This window comes from Spodoptera frugiperda, chromosome 15, assembly GCF_023101765.2.
Source record: "Spodoptera frugiperda isolate SF20-4 chromosome 15, AGI-APGP_CSIRO_Sfru_2.0, whole genome shotgun sequence".
Lineage (NCBI taxonomy): Eukaryota > Metazoa > Arthropoda > Insecta > Lepidoptera > Noctuidae > Spodoptera > Spodoptera frugiperda.
The window spans coordinates 7752783-7770729 of NC_064226.1; the positions used below are offsets into that span (position 1 = coordinate 7752783).

The window sequence follows — 17947 nt, forward strand, 5'->3', positions numbered from 1 at the left end:
TTGCGGAGTTGGGGGAGGGTTTACAAAAAATTACTACTAATATTAGTTTTCGAGTAATGCTCAAAAGTAATCGAGTAACGCTCGAAAATAATTCATGAAGCTCGACCGTTTTCCAGTAAAGCTCGAAAGTACGATCGAAAGGGATCGAGAAAACCTGATCGTTTTTTAAAATGCTTGATCGTTTTCAAGTGAAAATGATCGAAGACGCACTTTTGTTTTCGAGCTTATATGTAGGTACGACAAACACATCGTTGTGTAAGGCTCTTTAATACTGCATGGCCAAACAGATGACCAATTCTGTACATTAAATCCCGTTTCTGTGTTACCTATACCTATGAAACACCGATCAATATAGTAAAATTATCCACGAAAATATTATTTTATAGATACCCGATTAGAAAAGGACGACACATTCGGACTTCTCTTTCATTCGGACTTGGATATTGAATTAACTAAATGAATTTGCTTTATATTCCGTACTTTAAGTCTTATTTTAACAGCTCCGATTGCGTTTGTATGGGTTTGATATTAGATATTTAATAATAATGAGATTTTATTGGATTGAAATTTCATTGACAGAGTAAGCGCTCAGTTCTATATACGTCTATGGTCAGAACTCGGTCGACAGAAGGCTCAAGGCTGTCAGACGCCTGTCAGTCGTTAGGTCTGTCATTGTCAGTTTTGTTTTCTGATTGTCAGATTGTCTGGCGGCTTGGTCTTGGTCAGAAAAATAATAATCTATCTGTTGTTGCATATTTAAGTTCCTTTCCTATTTTTTTCTATATACTTATAAGTATATAAGTTAATAATGCCAAGTCAATACGAAGAGGAGCGTGCTTGGGAAGCACCAAATCACAATCAATATGAAGTATGTTGACCACTTAATAATTTGTTTATTTTATAGTTACCCTAAATTTAATGCTAGGACGCTGTTTTATTTTACATGTGTTTATGACTTAAATTGTAAACATTACAATAGTTTACAATTTATTACGCAAACGGGGCAAAATAGTCTTGTTGTACAGTATGATATTCTAATCAGTTTACACATTTCGCCCCTAATGTGACCCACTGACCATTTGTATTAATTTTATCAGGAAGAAGGCAATGAAGATGTCATTGAGAACCCAGAAGAAGTTTTACATGAATGTCTTGAAAAGTTCAAGACCCCAGATTATATTATGGAACCTGGAATATTTGGACAGCTGAAACGATATTTCCAAGCTGGTGGAAATCCAGAACAAGTTATTGAACAGCTATCAATAAACTACAATGCTGTTGCACAAATGGCTAATTTACTTGCTGAATGGCTAATACTTGGAGGTTGGTGTAAAGTTTGTATTAAAAACTGAATAATTTACAAATTATTTGTTAGTATGTAATGACATTTTATTTTTAGTTTTTGGCCCAACTTATTCATGATTATTTGATATACCAAATACTAATGGCTGTTATCATCAGCCCCTAACCCATCTCCTACAGTAACCCCGTAGGTACTTGTTCTTTTAGGTAACACTCAAAGATTGGTGAAAACTAAACTGTCATTTAGCTTAGGAGTTCCTTAGGTATAGATCAAATACACTCTTAGTTTTTATCAAAACAAAAAGCAAAATGTCCTTGAAGCTCTGTACTCACATTCGGTATTACTCAATAGTTTTACTCAAAGTCGAGTAAAAATCAATGTGTGGACCGCAAAACTCATGGCTTGATGGCTCGCACCCAGCCGGCTTGATGGAATTAAATAAAAGTAATTTCCTTCAAGCCTACTCGAAGCACCGTCATCCTTTGGCTCAAATTGTTTGGCGAATACTGAACGGTGGAACTCACTCCATAGATCAATGCTAAATGTGTGGACGAAAGCCCAAGCCATGGGTTTTACTCGACAGCTTAGCTCCATCGAGTAATACCGTATGTGAGTATGGAGCTTTAGAAGTTTATAAAAACAACAATGACCATGGGGGCAGAAATTGCTTCCTATCAGGTGATCTATCAGGTCGTTAACCAGCTTATACCATTACAAACATTTAAATTAGTACTTTATTTCAGGTGTCAAAGTGACAGAAGTACAAGCAATGGTGGAAAACCATTTGAAAGATATGATTTTGAAAACATTTGATCCAAAAAAGGCGGACACCATATTTACAGAAGAGGGAGAAGTAAGAAACACCTATAAGAATTATTTTGGTCTTTTTACTAACTTTTTATATTAACTAAATGAATACATTTTAGACTCCAGGTTGGTTGACAGAAATGATTGAACATCCAACATGGAGGTCACTGATTTACCGATTGGCTGAAGAATATCCGGATTGTCTTATGCTTAACTTTACTATCAAGGTAACTAACCACTTTGATAAAACATAGAACCAATTTTTCTTACAAAATTTATATCAGTGCTAAATTAATAAATTACATATGAATTATTTTCAGTTAATATCAGATGCGGGATTTCAAGGAGAAATTACAAGCATATCTACAGCTGCTCAACAAATTGAAGTATTTTCTAGAGTTCTAAAATCAGCAATAGTTGGATTTTTGCAAAGCTCTGATGATTGGCAAAATAGTGTTAATGAATGTGCAGTATGTATTACTATTTTTGTGGGCTCTAGAAAAATATGCTCTACACATCTTTTTTTTTTATTTTGATTGTTTTTATTAAGAACTAGCAACTTCCGCGCGATTTCACCCGCTCTGCTCGGCTCCTATTAGTCATAGCGTGACGTTTTATAGTCTATGGCCTTTTGTCGATAAATGCTCTATCCAACACAAAAATAATTATTCAAATCGGACCAGTAGTTCCGGAGGTTAGCGCGTTCAAACAAACAAACTCTTTAGCTTTATAATATTAGTATAGATGAATTAGTTGTTCCTTCTATTTCAACAGAACATAAACTTATTGACAATTGAATTCTTTCAGAAAATGGTTTGCCATGGTGCCCACACATATGTGTACAGTCAAGTGATTGTGCATATACTTTCACAAGAGCCTAGAGGAGGTGCTATCATGAAAAGATTAGGCCAAGAGATAACTCGTTGTGCTCAACAAAGGTGAGCCTTTAATCTTCTTGAGACAAGAAACTAAGAATCTAGACAGAATCTAAAGAGAATTTAGACAAGAAATGAGAGAAAATCCTTTATATGATTAATTTATAAATTGTAATGTATGTAATTGTTTTTCTTTTTTATTAATTTTTAGTGGACATGATGTGACCCCAATCACATTGGCCCTCACGTCTGGGGAATCATGGCGCAACGCTCGGACAGCCCTTGCCGCCATGTTATCTCGCGGTGCCTTGAACCCGGCCGATATTTCAGTGTTATTCAGAGCTTACACACAGTCTGAACCACCACCAGTACATTTGCTAAGAATTCCTCAATTTTTGGGTATGTAGTATTTTTTCAACTTCGATACGCTCTGTTTCCTAAACACACTCCATTCAATCTAGATTTACACATGGGTACACAGGCAACTCGAATACATACCTATGTCAAACTGTATCGATCTCACAATAAAGAAAACTTAAGTATCTACTGACTGAATCTGATGAAATTTGATTCAGCCATAAAATAGATCTTGGAGAAGGCAATAAGTCAAAACTCCCAAATTCTGCCAGGAGTCATTATTCCGTACGGCCGAAGTCGCTGGCAAAAGATAGTTTAAAATATGAAATATCATAAATTGTCTTAACACACTGTTTGTTTTACAGAACTACTAGTCGACTCATTGTTTAAATCAGGAAGTAAACTAAATCCAGAACATAAATCAAAGTACATGTATTTATTGGCTTATGCTGCAAGTGTTTGCGAAGGATTGACACCGGGCAGGCCTGTGAAGGATGAATTAAAAGCTACAGTACAAGCTATAGAAAAGGTGCACGCTGTATGTAGCAGCTCTGCCAGCTCTAGTGAATTGATTGCCGAATTACCGACATTGTATCATTGTATAAGGTACTACTATACAACTGCATACCCCAGTAATTATGTCCGTAAGGATTGAGGAGCCACATCAGATTTTTAAAATCTGATTTTACCATTATTTAGCAGCAAGGAAGCTGATTTTGCAGCACGAATTCTAGATTTAGCAGCAAGATATATAACTAGATATATTAATGCAAAAGTGGCTCCTCAATCTAAACGTTTAAATTGAGGAGCCACCTATAACTCGTTAAGTAATAGATGAATATTTTTGAAAATTTTGTATCATTTAGCAGCAATTTCGCATATTACCGTCTACAAATTTCGCTTCTGTGGCGCTAAAATGTAAGAAAATACAATACTTTTAGTATGGCTCCTCTATCTAAATTTAACAGGTGAATTTCTACTGGATATGAGCGATCAATTATTATATTCGACATAATGATCATTTAGTAGGTGTTGTGTTTGTTTTTGCAGTATAGGAATAAAATAGTAAAACAGAGTAAATTTTGTAGATGAACGCATTTTCTTTGGCTCCTCAATCCTGACGTTCTAATTATATATGTTTGACTGTACCCACCTGAGATGACAACGGAATCTAAAGCCAGAGAAAATGCGTTCATCTACAAAATTTACTCTGTTTTACTATTTTATTCCTATACTGCAAAAACAAACACAACACCTACTAAATGATCATTATGTCGAATATAATAATTGATCGCTCATATCCAGTAGAAATTCACCTGTTAAATTTAGATAGAGGAGCCATACTAAAAGTATTGTATTTTCTTACATTTTAGCGCCACAGAAGCGAAATTTGTAGACGGTAATATGCGAAATTGCTGCTAAATGATACAAAATTTTCAAAAATATTCATCTACTAGCTTTTGCCCGCGACTTCGTTCGCGTGGAATAGTGATTTCCGGCAAATTTTTGGTTTTAACCACACAGTTCCCGATCTCGCGGGATCTCTTCAAAAATGAGATGTGGAAGATATTCCAGGGAACTCTTCAAAAATCAACATAATGAGCTCTGCGTTTGAATTTAATAGATGTATACTCACTTAGGGCATTGAAAAAATAGTTTAAAAACGGACTTAAACTAACTTAAAACTAAAGAAAGCTACGAATTACGAATTTATAACAATTAAAAAAGAAACTATATTACAACCTATCCTCTATGCTATAACAACCAAGCTTAAACTAAATAATTTAAAAGAAACGACTTAAATGTAATCTAATTAATTTATAAATTAGACTCACAATTTTATTAAAAAAACTAACTACAGTAACTACTAATAATCGATATCAAACTAAACCTACGTTAAATAGTTTAACCAGAAAACCAGGAAAACCCAACAAATAAATTATTAATTGACAAATACAACGAAACCAATTTAGAATATACGAAACAGCAGGACCACTACAGACAAATAATATAATAGATAAAGACAACTTGGATTATTTATTTATACTCCGTTCGGGCATTTTCTTTGTACTAAAAGTTTAATTATATTGATATTATTTTTTTCATACCTTTTTACTATTTATTTACTTTTTTTCGATGAATTAAAACAATAACATGAACCGAAGTCGTGTAACGATCGACATAAAATAATTTATTTCTTATTTTTATTTTTTGATTTTTGAAATAAAAATATATCTATGTCCTTTCTAAGGTTCTAAACTATATCTGTACCAAATTTCAACCAAATCCGTCAAATAGTTGCGGAGATTAATGGTATAAGCATAGAATGTTCGACGTGATTCTTTAATTTGACATAACTTTTTTATTTATGAACCGATTGACATGAAACAAACACTAAATGTAAATTTAAGCATCCCACAATATATTCGTGAAAACCGCATCCAACTCGGATCAGCCGTTTCTGAGATTAGCGCGCACAGACGAACAGACAAACAGACAAACAGACAAAAAAAAGTTAATTACATTTTTGGGTTCGACATCGACATAACAATAACCCCTGCTATTTTTTTTATTTTTATTTTCAATGTACAGACAGCACTTTTCTACGATTTTATTATATGTATAGATTACTTAACGAGTTATAGGTGGCTCCTCAATTTAAACGTTTAGATTGAGGAGCCACTTTTGCATTAATATATCTAGTTATATATCTTGCTGCTAAATCTAGAATACGTGCTGCAAAATCAGCTTCCTTGCTGCTAAATAATGGTAAAATCAGATTTTAAAAATCTGATGTGGCTCCTCAATCCTTACGGACATCAGTAATTTGCTTAGAAATAGTCATTAAAAAAAACTGTTTACTCACATAAAGTCACTGAGTAGCTGCTAGTTTCAAGTTACAATAGGTCTCTTATTCATGAGCGTGCGTAGACACGTCTCTTGGCCGACTTCACAGTGTGTTAACCATTATTTTAAATTATTCCAGTATATCTCACAATAGATATTATAGAAATATTAAAATCTTAATACAACTAATTCACGTTATTGCAGATTTCCTGTCGTTGGAATGGGTGTTTTAGTTTGGGTAGAATGTGTTGTTACTGAGCCCTCATACTTCAAACTGTGCACAGAACACTGCCCTGTGCATTTAGCTTTATTGGACGAAGTTGCGTCTTGTCACCAATTACTGCACCACAGGCTCTTACGATTACTTGTGCAACTTTTCGAATCTCCACAAGATGAATTGGAAATCTTAGTACAGGTAAATAACATATAAAAGGTACACAATTTGTGTTTTACGCATGATCACCATTTGATAAAGTTGTTTGGTTTTAGTTGGAACTAAGGAAAATGTTATTGGATAGAATGGTAAATCTACTAAGCAGAGGATGCGTCGTGCCAGTTCTACGTTACATAAAACAATGTTGGCAGCGTGGGGATACTGATATTTCCTTGATTAGATACTTTATAACTGAGGTAAGATTATCGTGAAAATGTTATTTTTTCTTTGTATTCTTGTAACTTATGAATTGTTTTACAACAGGTTCTAGATGCGATAGCACCACCTTACACACCAGAATTTGTGCAATTAGTATTGCCAATGGTTGAGAATGAAGAAATTACTGGCACAATGAGGGCTGAAGGAGAAAATGATCCTGTGTCTGAATTCATAGGTAAAACTAGCTCTAAGCTAATAATAGTTTCATAACATGTGTTAATTATAATTAAAATAATTTCATTTTTTCTTTTTTCAGTTCACTGCAAGGCACACTATGTTGTAGTGTAAACAAGAATGGAATAACAACAAACAGAAATATTAAATATGTTTAATTTTGCTTCTTAATATTATAGAAAATGGCTTACGAAATAAAGGCCCAATTTAATCAACAACCCCTGGCTGCTTTTCTTTCATAATACCTTTTAAGAGCTTCTTCAAAAACTAGTCCAACAGTTCTCTTTTTCCAAATATCAATTTTCTCTTTTGGTGCAGGTTCTGCAATTTCAGTACTTTCATTTTTAATTTGTTTTGGGCTACTGTCTTTTTCTTTTGTGCTGATCTTTTCACTTTTTTCTGGTTTAATTTTCAAAGGTTCTTCATCTTTCTTGTCCTTTTCTTCATCACTAGACTCGTCAATGGAAAAATCAGAATCTGCATCAATATTGTCTGATTTTTGTTTCTTTGCCAATCTCAGATCATCTAAATTGACTCGATTAAACTCTTCATCAGAGTCCTCTATTTCACCTTCTGACAATCTTGTCCTATCTGATGATTTTCGTTTTCTATAATTTCTTTTCTTTTGTGTATCAGGATTTGTAGTAGTTTTTGTAGATGCATCATCTGTTTTGAGGTTTTCTTCTGGTACTTCAGGCTTTGTTGCCTCTACATTATCTCCTTCTGTTTTATCTTTTCCTAACTTCTGTTCATACAAATGACGATAAAAACCACCTGAAAAAAAAACAACACTTAAGATTGAAGTATGATAAATTTAATTATAGTCAACACAATCCAAGAGGTGAACTCTGACGTTTGTATAAAAAAATATGAACCACTATAAGTTGTTATGAATGTCCTGTAATTACCTCATATAAAATGAAAATTCGAATTCATAATATAGACTAATTACTTTGTTACTAATATAATTTATATATGTATATCAAATTTAGAGAATCATTAAATAATTCAGAAGTTCTCGAGATATTACCTATTGTATTTTGTGATGTAAAGATTACAAACTAATTATTTTAACTCAATATAACTTAAGAATCAATCATAAACAGCAACCAATCTTATTTATCTTATACGGCAGCTGTCAGAGTTAGCCTCTTAGATTGTGACAACTAAACTTACTCTATAGAAAAGATATGCAGAGAAAAATTTATGTTAATTATCCACATATTTGCTGCATGCTTAAATATGTGGATACTTAATGAGCGTGAGCATATTAAAAAGTTAATATAAAATAACAACCTAAATCTCTTTGCTTCATAACATCTCCTATGTTCTCTAAATATTCTTCCCTTTTCTCTTTCTCTTCTTCTAATCTCATTTCCTCCAATTTCTTTTTGTATGCTGATGTCACAAAAACTTCCTTATCTTTGAATTCATCGCCTTCCTTTTCTCTTTCTTTCTGAACCTGAAAATTTATATTATTGTTTTAAGTGTTATTTAAAGCAATTGATTAGAGTTGGCAAGTCTATGGCTTCCTATACAAAACCCTAGTGGTAACATGTTCTACAAATGAATGATACTGACTTGTCTCTCAATACGCCTTTCATTCTCAATTTTACGTTTGTTGGCTGCCTTCATCAGATTTTCTATGTACTGCGGTTTCTTTTCCTCCTTCGTTTTAACCTTTTCCTTATCTTTTTTGCAAACCATTTCTTCATAGATTTCATCATACTGGTAAACTGTTGGATCTTCATTCAAAGCTTTTTCCTGAGTCAATTTTATCTGAAAAGTGTAATTAAATGTAATAAATACATCAAAGCAGGATTAATAATTTCATCACAGCTAACTTGGTAACTTACCTTTCTATTCATATGATCGCTAGGTCGAGGCAAAGCTGGTCTTTTCTTGGATTCGTCGTCTGAATCAGAATCGTTTCCAAAAACATTCCTTGAAGCCTGGAATGTGGGCTTTGGTTTACCTTTGTCAGATAATATAAGGCCATACCTGAAAACACGCAAAATTTAGTAAATTGTTAAGTGTAATTACGATACCTAAATGATTTAACAATACAAACTTTTTATTCGACATTTCAGAAACAAATATTCCACATTTATATTTTGAAGACAGACTTGATTATGTCAAATTCTTTATAAATCCACAGACTAAATAGAAGTGATATTCTCTTTGGTTGGACATAGAGCATACAAACCACTAGATATCTTGTCTATTGTCTAGTTTATTAGCTTTAATATACGTATACGTCCTGATTTGGTCTGGCCCGACAGCCCGACAGCCCAAATTGCAACGTGTAGAGCGAACCTTAACACAATGTTGACCTACCTAAAAAAGGTATTATTATTGACCAAAGAATGTATTCAACACTATGGTGAAGGTCATTATTAAAAAAAGTTGGCAACATGGCGTTTAAACATAGCCACGGCCTTTAAAAACATATTTCCTCAAAAAACATGGCAATTTTCCCTGCCAAACAAGGCAGTCAAATATCTTGCTAGCAACACTAATGTTGGCTCAACCGCTCTACACGTTACAATATTGGCGGTCGTGTAAAATATATGGGCTTATATAATAATAATATATGGTCGTGTATTATTATAATATTTATATTATAACTATAATAATACATATTAAAATTATAACAATAAAAGTTAAGGAAACAGAACGTTTACCATAGCCAATGAGAAGAAATCTATCTCTGTCAATGGTGTCATGTCAAACAGTGTCACTGTCAATGTTGATTATGTATGATATAGTAAACAATATTAGATTTGTGCCTCTGAGACTAATTATAATTACCGATTTTCCAATTTTATTTTCTTTAGGTATACATTTTTAACAACTTACATAAAACATGAACATGTATAGAAATTGTATATGACATGAATGGTGATAGTATAGTTGTTCTTGTTTGAATTGTTTTCGTGAACAAGTGTGATTAATTTAATAATATTGTGAAACTTAGGAATATATTAAATAAGAAAATGGAAACTAAGCGTTACAAGCCAAAATCTACAAAATTTCCAGAAACTGCTTACACTTATTATATCAAACAATATTGTAAAAGAAAAGGCACTTCGGAAACCAAGGTACTCACTCATGTTGTTTCTTGAAACATGATGTGTTGGTAGTAGTTAGTAATAGTTTTAGCTTTTTAAGTTTGAAAGTATTTATATCATATATTTTCTATTCTAGTATACCAATGTCTTAGTTGAAGCAACAAAGTCATGGTTGTCTTTAACAGAAGCTGAGAAACAGCAACTAACCACAACACACAAGGAGATAGAACAGAAGTTCAGATTACACTATATTGATCAGTTGAAAAATGCAGAACCTTTCTTGAAAAAGAAAAATTTATCTGGGTAATAAACAATGACTAATTTATTTTATACAGATTTAACATTTATTTGCAAGAAATGCATGTTTTTAATAGAAATATTAAATGCTTCTTGTGCTTGACATTATTTTCTAATTTATACTGGTTTATGCAGACTAGCTAACTAACTAGTAAGCAAACCAAGTTATTATTTAATTAACTTACTTAAGTAGTATTTAATAAGTAAATAATTTTGTTCTACTTTTCATACCTTTCTGAATTACAGACAGATAAGCAAGGATTTTGTTAAAAGTAATTCGGAAATTCAGGAGTGCCTAGAACAGGTTGAAGATGACTGCTTGCAAATAGACACACATGAAGTAATAGATGATTGTAATGAACCATTAATAGAAAACAAGTAAGTATACCTTTTTAGACTTGACTACTGAAATATTATCTAGAAAGATATTTCCAATTTTGTTGCAAAAGTTCATTTTAAATTTTAATATTTATATTAATGTAATTTGATTTTTAGTATCCAAGATTTGCAAAATAATCAAGATCTTCAAGAAGATGGACCTAATGAATCCCTTAGGGATGTAGAAGAAATACCCAGCATCCCTCTGGTGGAACCATCACCTCCCACAATAAAGTAAGTACAGAACTTGAATTTTCAGTAAATAACTAACAAGACCACACAAAGCCTTTTTTACACATTCTAAGGTAATTGATAACTATTAGAGGTTTTCAGTTTTAGAGTGACTGCATTAGAGGATCAATGCTAAAAGTTGAATATTTCATTAACTATATTCGCCTATCCCTTTGTTCGACAAACATTTTGGAACTGATTTGTTCTATAACCTCATACAATATTGTGCTCTAATAAAATTATAATTTGTCTCAAAACCGATATATCAGTCAGTAATAAAATTGCGTCCTCCAAAAAATGCAATACTCGGTATTTAAATTGTAACATTTCAATGAACTAACATATCATTGTCTGATTTCTACAAAAAATATCGACAAAACAGAGGTATACGGGGCGGAGGGTAGTGATGGGGAAATGGTTCACTTAAAAACAAACAAAAAAAACTTTTGTAATTCTTAAATAATACAAATTAAAACTTCTGATAAAAAAAAATTGCCCATGGAAAGCATCTAATATTTGTATATGAGTTCAGAGTTATATTGTACAAAACAAATATAAAAATCAATTACAAAAATGTAAGTTAAGTAACTCTGATTTTTAGTTACCTTTCTCACCTGGTATCTGTGCAGGTGTCACCGGGCTTACCCGATGGAGCTCGCTCCAAAAACAATCAGCACTGCATAGTGCACCCTACAGGTATTAAAAATTACACAAAGAGAATACTGAGAACCAAAAGTTATATACTTTAGAAAATGAGATTTTTTTGTCTTACGGCTCAGGGTTGTTGCGACTATTATGACTCCTTATCCAATGGAATAATGTTGGAAAAAATATCTCATTCAAATCTAAAACTTTGAATCCACCGAAAGATTACATCTTGCCTCAAAATTTTTGAAATCGAAATTGCTCAAATTTTAAATAAATTTTTGACAGTTCTATTTCTCTGGTTGTCATCGTTTAGAAAGAAGTTTGTATCTCTTACATCCATGTCAAAAAAACCTAAGAGGTCAACACTGACGTCAGTCTATGTACCGCTATAACTTATTATGAACGTCCTGGAACTCAGGCGTAAAGTAAACAATTGTCCGAGGACAATGGGTTTTTTTATCATATAGGTACCGAAGCCCTAACACGGAGCAGGAGTTGGAACGAAATGGTTTTCAGTTAGTAACCGTCTGGTCTGGTAGACTGGTACTCCCGCACCACTTACTTCAGATTTTTTTTTTCGTTTTTATGGGACAGAACGTTCTTAACAAGTTATAGCGGTACATAGATAGACTGACAAACGTCAGAGTTGACCTCTTAGATTGATACTGTTAGTAAAGCCTAATTAAAAAAGAACATTTGCTATTTAAAATGCACCCCTGTAAAGATGCGGATACCCTACGATATGTAGGTTTTGAATCAAGTGTTATGTTGTGAAAATAACGACTTTTCACAATTCTCACTTGCCTTTATTGACCTAATTTCCGTACATTATTGTGTTGTAAATTCTTATAATGAATTAAATTTGATTCATACTAACAAACTCGGTACTTTATCTTTATGTATAATTTATTAAAATTATTCAAATTTAAATAAAACAACTTTGTTTCAGATCTAGCAAAGATTTATTTTGTTTGCTTAATTCTGTGAATGGATCCAGCACCTTAAACTGGACAGACCTAACACCATCACAAAAGAGCCAGTACCGAAGTGCCGTATGTTTATTGAAAAAAGATTACCTCAACAAATATAAAGAATATTTGTATAATTTAGCTCCAAAAGAATTATTTGATTATTATCATACAAGAATATTTTAAGTATTGAATAAAATCAATTTGTAACATCATGTCTTTTATTCCCCGATGCAGTAAATGTACCTTGAATAACGAAATTTCGTATAATATACAAGAAACACAATCCTCATTTCGGTATGTGGTGGACGATTTTGTAAAGTTCTAAACTATCAGTTGGCAAGCAATAGTTATTTTTTTGTTTTTATTTTATTTTATGGTTTTTGTTGGTTTGGGCACACGCGGGCCCCGTAGCATTCACTACCTCCAGCTATATGGCTAATCCGGCACTGACCAAACTAGAGACCAGAGTCGCCACACTACACTGCGACGGTATCAAAATGGACCTCGAAGAGTGCGACTGTCGGACTTTATTCTTAATCTATATACTACATATAGGTACGTACGTACCTACGTATAGGTATATAAATAATTAGTAGCAATCGTTTAATAAAAATTACGGCCTCATACTATAATCAATGTGACACAGATTACCGTGCCAGATTTTTTTTTAATAATATTTACTTAAATCTGTTGAGGAGTTTAAAAGATAAGAGACCTAGAAATTTTAAGGTCATTGTTCCAGTTCGAATGAATTCCCCGGGATAAAAACTATATACTCCTCGAGTCTCAAACTGTCTGTGCTAAATTTTATTCACATCGATCGATTTAGATGATAAGTAGTCCCGACATTTCAACACCATGACTACGACTTCTTTATGTGATGCAAAGTAGCATAACTATAGTAACTAAATAAAACCTTTAGATGAAAAAAAAACAGTGTCAGTATTTAAATAAATAATTTATTAATAAGGGTAAGGTATAATTATTTCTTAAAGAGATTAAATCCTACACTAATGCTTACTACAAACATCTTAGATTGACCTATAGTCGTCACAAAATGGTCAACTCTGACAGTTGCCATGTAGTGAGAGGTAAATAAGATCGGTTGCTGCTTATGACCGAGAATCGAACACGCTACACGTTGCACGGCAGACAGTTGCCCAGCCAGTTCCAGCCAGGTGATACTTATATTAAATTACCTAAACCAAACACATATTCGATTTGAAATTGTCTGAATATTCCTTAAGTCCTTTAAGAATATTATCTGAATATTTTTCTATTTAAATGCATTTCTATAAATTATAAAGATACATTTGAAGTTTATATTTTTTATGAAATTATAACGAGTAACGTAATTAAGTAATATTATGAATTCGACCTTTTTAATTTTTTACTTGAACATTCACAACAAGTTTTAACGGTACATAGACTGACAAATGTCAGAGTTGACCTCTTATTTCGTGACGACTATAGTAAGCACTACTACATACATCATTTATATAATTATTCGATTTTAAATAGGTCAATAATAATACTTCAAAATGAGATGATTTTTTAAATCTATTCACACTTATTACAATCCCATCGCAGGAACGAAAATGTGTGTGGGTAGGCAGTTAAGGAACCCCAATCACATTGATCTTAAACAACACACAGGGACTACATGGTATTTGGGTATTCTCAATACTATAATTTTAATAATAAAAAAAACAAAATAAGTATGTTAAGAGTTAGATGGTTTCCTTTTCGTTGTTCTTATTAAAAGAAATCATTACAATCAACAACTATCATGATACTGCTGTTGAAGAAAGTTATTTAACTTTTGTCCTCAGCAATTGCATAAAAACAAATTCGATTATTATGCTCCTTGAGAATGATAAATGAATTTAATGTTAAAAAGAGGAGTAAATTAATTGTTATATTTTATATTCAACAAGCTATATACCTAGGTTCCAAATTCTATCACTATATTGTGATCTATTTCAAAAAAGTTATGGTGAACATTTACTGATTATTTTTGTAAGTTATATTTATTTATCCCTGACTTACAATCTACTTCCCGCAGAGGAGACCAACGGCCATTCCAGCAACAAATGATGCCAGAAATACGTGAGACTCAGTAGCACGATAGTGGTCATCTCCAGTTATGTTATGGACCCAGCGTTTAGCTTTAACTTCTTTTTTCTTCAATAGGTCTTCAGCTTTGTCCAATTTGCGATCCACAAATCTCTCAACCTTTAACAAAACACATCTATGTAGCTACTCAATTATCTACAAACCTACTACTGTCGACACCATTGAAATATTGTAGAAAATTTAACATGGAGTTTCATATCCATAAAAACTCAATATTCTGCTCCACATCTATACTTATATCACAGAAGTGTTTTGTATCGTAAGAATGATATATAAAATTCGAATTAAGGTAAAACAGATAGATATTAGCTATTTACAGATGTCGCAAAATTATAATGATGTGCATATAATTATATGTTTGCGAATGGAAAGTTTTTTAATTAATAAACATGAGACATAAATACATGAATTAGGAAGTTATAACTAATATTTTTTTTTCAGGGAATGAATGCAAGCTGGCCCAATGCTTAGTTAATTTTTTTACTTCTACTTGTCCAATAAGTCATTTATTATTTAACTTGATCTGGAATGTAGACATAGGTGTTTGTTTTAAATGACATTATTAATGTATATTAACATTTAGTTTAAGTTGACGCTTGGATAGTCAGTGTATTATGTATTGTATGTTATCAAAGCTACACTACTGGCAGCCTTGCATGAATTTATACTTAACTTTAAGTATAATTATAAATCTGAAAATTTGTTTGTAATTGTAATGTATAGAATATGTAATGTATAGAAAAAGAAATAATAACTTTTGTTAAACTAAAACAGGTTTATTCTGCATCTAGTTTTTATCCATAATGTTAAGCATATAATATACATAGGTATAGCAATATTCTACTTTACTGCTTCTTCTTCATAATAAATACATTTAAAAAGTAAACATGATGTATACAAAGTTACAGACTTAATCAAAATAATCATAAAATAATAAAGTGGTGTATAACAATATTACAAACTCACATTAACTATTAAAAATTAAATCATGATGAAGCAATACCAAAAAAGAATCCTCCAGTAAACCCTGCAGAATAATAGGTATTGTTTTTGACAAATAGCAATACCTGCAACAAATAAACTGTATTTGAAATATTGACTTCTTTATCTATCATAGATTTATTTAGAATAGACCCAGAATAAGTAGAGCCCTGTAGAAACATGCATTAATGAAGACCTGTGGATACATCTAGAAATCTAGAGACTCCATTATTTTAATTGTTTTTAAATGGAGTTCTAATAGTTAATTAGAACAAATGAATGATAACAAAAATTAATACTACTCCTACATAGCTATACCTAGGCACAATCTTGTTTTAAATTCTTTTAAAATTACATATCTCTGATGAATTTTATTTGCATTATTGAGGTTGAAGAAGTTTTGTGTCATTTGGTATTTTTGTCACTCCCTATTCTAAAAGGTACAGTAATAAACAACCAATTAAATTACACCCGAAACAACAATTTGTGGATCACACAAAGAGTTATTCAAATCACAAAAAAAGAGATGTGGGAATCTAATTCATATTTAGAAGCCAGTTGCCGGGCAGCTTCTGCTTGAATGAGGTAAAGCTAGAACTAGCATTTCAGTACTCAACTTTGGTTCAACTGGTACATGGTTATACATGTATAAAGTAACTGCCCACTACTTATTGGAATATGTTTATATTGGAGAAACATCTAAATATATGCCTATAGCATAGTGATCTATCAACTCACAGCCCAAAAACTAGTTTGCAATAAATTCTGAGTCTAATGGAAGTCATTATTTTTTGTAAAACATTGTCAACTCACACAATCAACATTTAACCATAATTTTATAGGTGACCTAGAGTCGAGTGTACTAAATTCAAGTATTAAAGCAAACTTTAACTTGTAATATCACTCAAGGTGAATTTGTATACAAATTCGATTTTCCTCAAGGCCCTAAAAACAATTAAAAAGGTCATAGTTATTATTATTTAGTTTATATATCTTTTTTGGTTCTTTTAGTTTAAATAATTACAGTTATTTAATATAAAATATTTTTTAATTGGGAAAAGTAATATTTTTCATTTGTAAAAAGAAAACAGAACAAGCTTTTTTGTTTGACCCATTCACATTAGACTTGGTATAAAATGAACTATAAAATATAAATACAGATTCGCATATCATCTTCATGATCTACTCTAGAGACAAAGTGAACTGAGTAAGAAAAGAACTGTGTAGTATATGGGAATCTATAGGTTTTAGGCCAAAGTGACTAAGTGCAATAAGCAAGCCTCTTGAGATGAATTAATTGAACATTAAAAATTGTGCAGATATTAGATGTGGTAAAGCAAGATTGTGTTAAACAAATAATATAGAAGATGCTTACTTTTTCAATCCAATCGGGAGATTTTCCAGTCGCTTCTTTCTCTATCTTATCGCTGATTTTATCAACTCTCTTGTTGATTTTGTCCCAATTAATATCAATGTATCCCTTCTGGCTGGCAATGTGTAATAGAATAACACTGCCTCCCAAACCAACTGCAGCTATCTTACCTATTTTCATAGATAGGAAACCAGTGATCCTGTAATAAGTGAAAGTAAACATTTAAGATTAGATCATCGTAGACTGAGTCATGGCTTTATAACAAAGATGTGACCTTGTGCAATTAAGTAAAGTAAATATATCAAGATGTCATTACCAATCTACCGACCCGCGAATTAAGTAACACCACATTATTATTCATTAATCTAATTCTATTTAAACACAATGATTTAATGAGATGAAAAGTAATAGATGAATGCAAAGTGCACTTACCACCCTGACGTAGTTCCTAAAATTAACTGCTTTGTTGCAGACGTTTTACCAATATCTGATATTGCCTTTTCAATAAAATTCTTTGCATCATCTACTATCTTCTTCGCATCTTCAGCGGCATCTTCTTTCCCTGGCCTAGCCATTTCAGATATTGTTTCTCAATTTACTTTGCAAAGAGATTTTTTGTAGATTCGAAGTGATCGGAAGAACACAATAAAATCGTCGCAATAAAATTTTTATAACAATGAAGACTGAGATGACAGTTAACTGACAGACAGCATTGCATTGACAGTAGTATGGGACAGATAACTATAATACTAGTCGGAGACCAACTTTAAGCCCTTCACACGTTCCAATTTGGTTTTACCCGACCAAATTACTATTATCCCGACATTGCTTCACAGGTGACGACTGT

The 17947-nt window shown here is 32.1% G+C and overlaps 4 protein-coding genes across 10 annotated transcripts; 2 read left to right on the forward strand and 2 right to left on the reverse strand.

Moving 5' to 3' along the window:
• The first annotated feature begins 676 nt into the window (after positions 1–676).
• LOC126911480 (negative elongation factor D) lies at positions 677–7233 on the forward strand. Its single transcript, XM_050698765.1, has 12 exons — positions 677–868; positions 1098–1323; positions 2047–2156; positions 2230–2337; positions 2431–2580; positions 2918–3048; positions 3197–3384; positions 3708–3948; positions 6394–6604; positions 6679–6819; positions 6887–7016; positions 7098–7233. The coding sequence occupies exons 1-12, from the start codon at positions 809–811 to the stop codon at positions 7127–7129; spliced, it is 1728 nt and encodes a 575-aa protein (XP_050554722.1). The 5' UTR covers positions 677–808; the 3' UTR covers positions 7130–7233.
• LOC118277835 (nuclear speckle splicing regulatory protein 1) lies at positions 7156–11966 on the reverse strand. 6 transcript variants are annotated; one of them, XM_050698766.1, is made up of 7 exons: positions 11765–11966; positions 11598–11682; positions 10615–10678; positions 8872–9016; positions 8597–8794; positions 8312–8477; positions 7156–7789 (listed from the first exon to the last, which is right to left on the reverse strand). In XM_050698766.1, the coding sequence occupies exons 4-7, from the start codon at positions 8881–8883 to the stop codon at positions 7227–7229; spliced, it is 939 nt and encodes a 312-aa protein (XP_050554723.1). In that variant the 5' UTR covers positions 8884–9016; positions 10615–10678; positions 11598–11682; positions 11765–11966; the 3' UTR covers positions 7156–7226. The 6 variants fall into 6 exon arrangements, with proteins under 6 accessions (XP_050554723.1, XP_035452703.2, XP_035452699.2 ...); XM_035596810.2 differs by lacking the exon at positions 10615–10678 and having other exon boundaries at positions 11607–11682; XM_035596806.2 differs by lacking the exon at positions 10615–10678.
• LOC118277858 (uncharacterized) lies at positions 9759–12818 on the forward strand. The gene is made up of 5 exons (XM_035596831.2): positions 9759–10116; positions 10223–10389; positions 10630–10761; positions 10879–10995; positions 12590–12818. The coding sequence occupies exons 1-5, from the start codon at positions 10012–10014 to the stop codon at positions 12792–12794; spliced, it is 726 nt and encodes a 241-aa protein (XP_035452724.2). The 5' UTR covers positions 9759–10011; the 3' UTR covers positions 12795–12818.
• A 732-nt stretch (positions 12819–13550) lies between these two features.
• Positions 13551–17814, reverse strand: LOC118277875 (FUN14 domain-containing protein 1). Of its 2 annotated transcripts, XM_035596882.2 has the most exons (4): positions 17533–17814; positions 17104–17299; positions 15714–15814; positions 14745–14846 (listed from the first exon to the last, which is right to left on the reverse strand). In XM_035596882.2, exons 1-3 carry the CDS (start codon positions 17673–17675, stop codon positions 15734–15736), a joined length of 420 nt encoding a protein of 139 aa, XP_035452775.1. In that variant the 5' UTR covers positions 17676–17814; the 3' UTR covers positions 14745–14846; positions 15714–15733. The 2 variants fall into 2 exon arrangements, with proteins under 2 accessions (XP_035452769.1, XP_035452775.1); XM_035596876.2 differs by lacking the exon at positions 15714–15814 and having other exon boundaries at positions 13551–14846.
• Between the last annotated feature and the right edge of the window lie 133 nt (positions 17815–17947).

What these genes read in the sequence shown, in the direction of transcription:
- LOC126911480 (XM_050698765.1), top strand. Translation starts at nt 809, where the DNA reads ATGCCAAGTCAATACGAAGAGGAGCGTGCTTGGGAAGCACCAAATCAC. An exon ending in TGCTTAACTTTACTATCAAG is followed by an intron (nt 2,338 to 2,430) that starts GTAACTAACCAC and finishes AATTATTTTCAG; the next exon opens with TTAATATCAGATGCGGGATT. An exon ending in AATTGGAAATCTTAGTACAG is followed by an intron (nt 6,605 to 6,678) that starts GTAAATAACATA and finishes GTTTGGTTTTAG; the next exon opens with TTGGAACTAAGGAAAATGTT.
- LOC118277858 (XM_035596831.2), top strand. Translation starts at nt 10,012, where the DNA reads ATGGAAACTAAGCGTTACAAGCCAAAATCTACAAAATTTCCAGAAACT. An exon ending in AAAAAGAAAAATTTATCTGG is followed by an intron (nt 10,390 to 10,629) that starts GTAATAAACAAT and finishes TCTGAATTACAG; the next exon opens with ACAGATAAGCAAGGATTTTG. An exon ending in GAACCATTAATAGAAAACAA is followed by an intron (nt 10,762 to 10,878) that starts GTAAGTATACCT and finishes TTTGATTTTTAG; the next exon opens with TATCCAAGATTTGCAAAATA.
- LOC118277875 (XM_035596876.2), bottom strand. Translation starts at nt 17,675, where the DNA reads ATGGCTAGGCCAGGGAAAGAAGATGCCGCTGAAGATGCGAAGAAGATA. An exon ending in TTAGGAACTACGTCAGGGTG is followed by an intron (nt 17,300 to 17,532) that starts GTAAGTGCACTT and finishes CACTTATTACAG; the next exon opens with GATCACTGGTTTCCTATCTA. An exon ending in CTCCCGATTGGATTGAAAAA is followed by an intron (nt 14,847 to 17,103) that starts GTAAGCATCTTC and finishes GTTTTGTTAAAG; the next exon opens with GTTGAGAGATTTGTGGATCG.
- LOC118277835 (XM_035596797.2), bottom strand. An exon ending in GCGATCATATGAATAGAAAG is followed by an intron (nt 8,795 to 8,871) that starts GTAAGTTACCAA and finishes TACACTTTTCAG; the next exon opens with ATAAAATTGACTCAGGAAAA. An exon ending in TATGAAGCAAAGAGATTTAG is followed by an intron (nt 7,790 to 8,311) that starts GTTGTTATTTTA and finishes TTTTTTTTTCAG; the next exon opens with GTGGTTTTTATCGTCATTTG.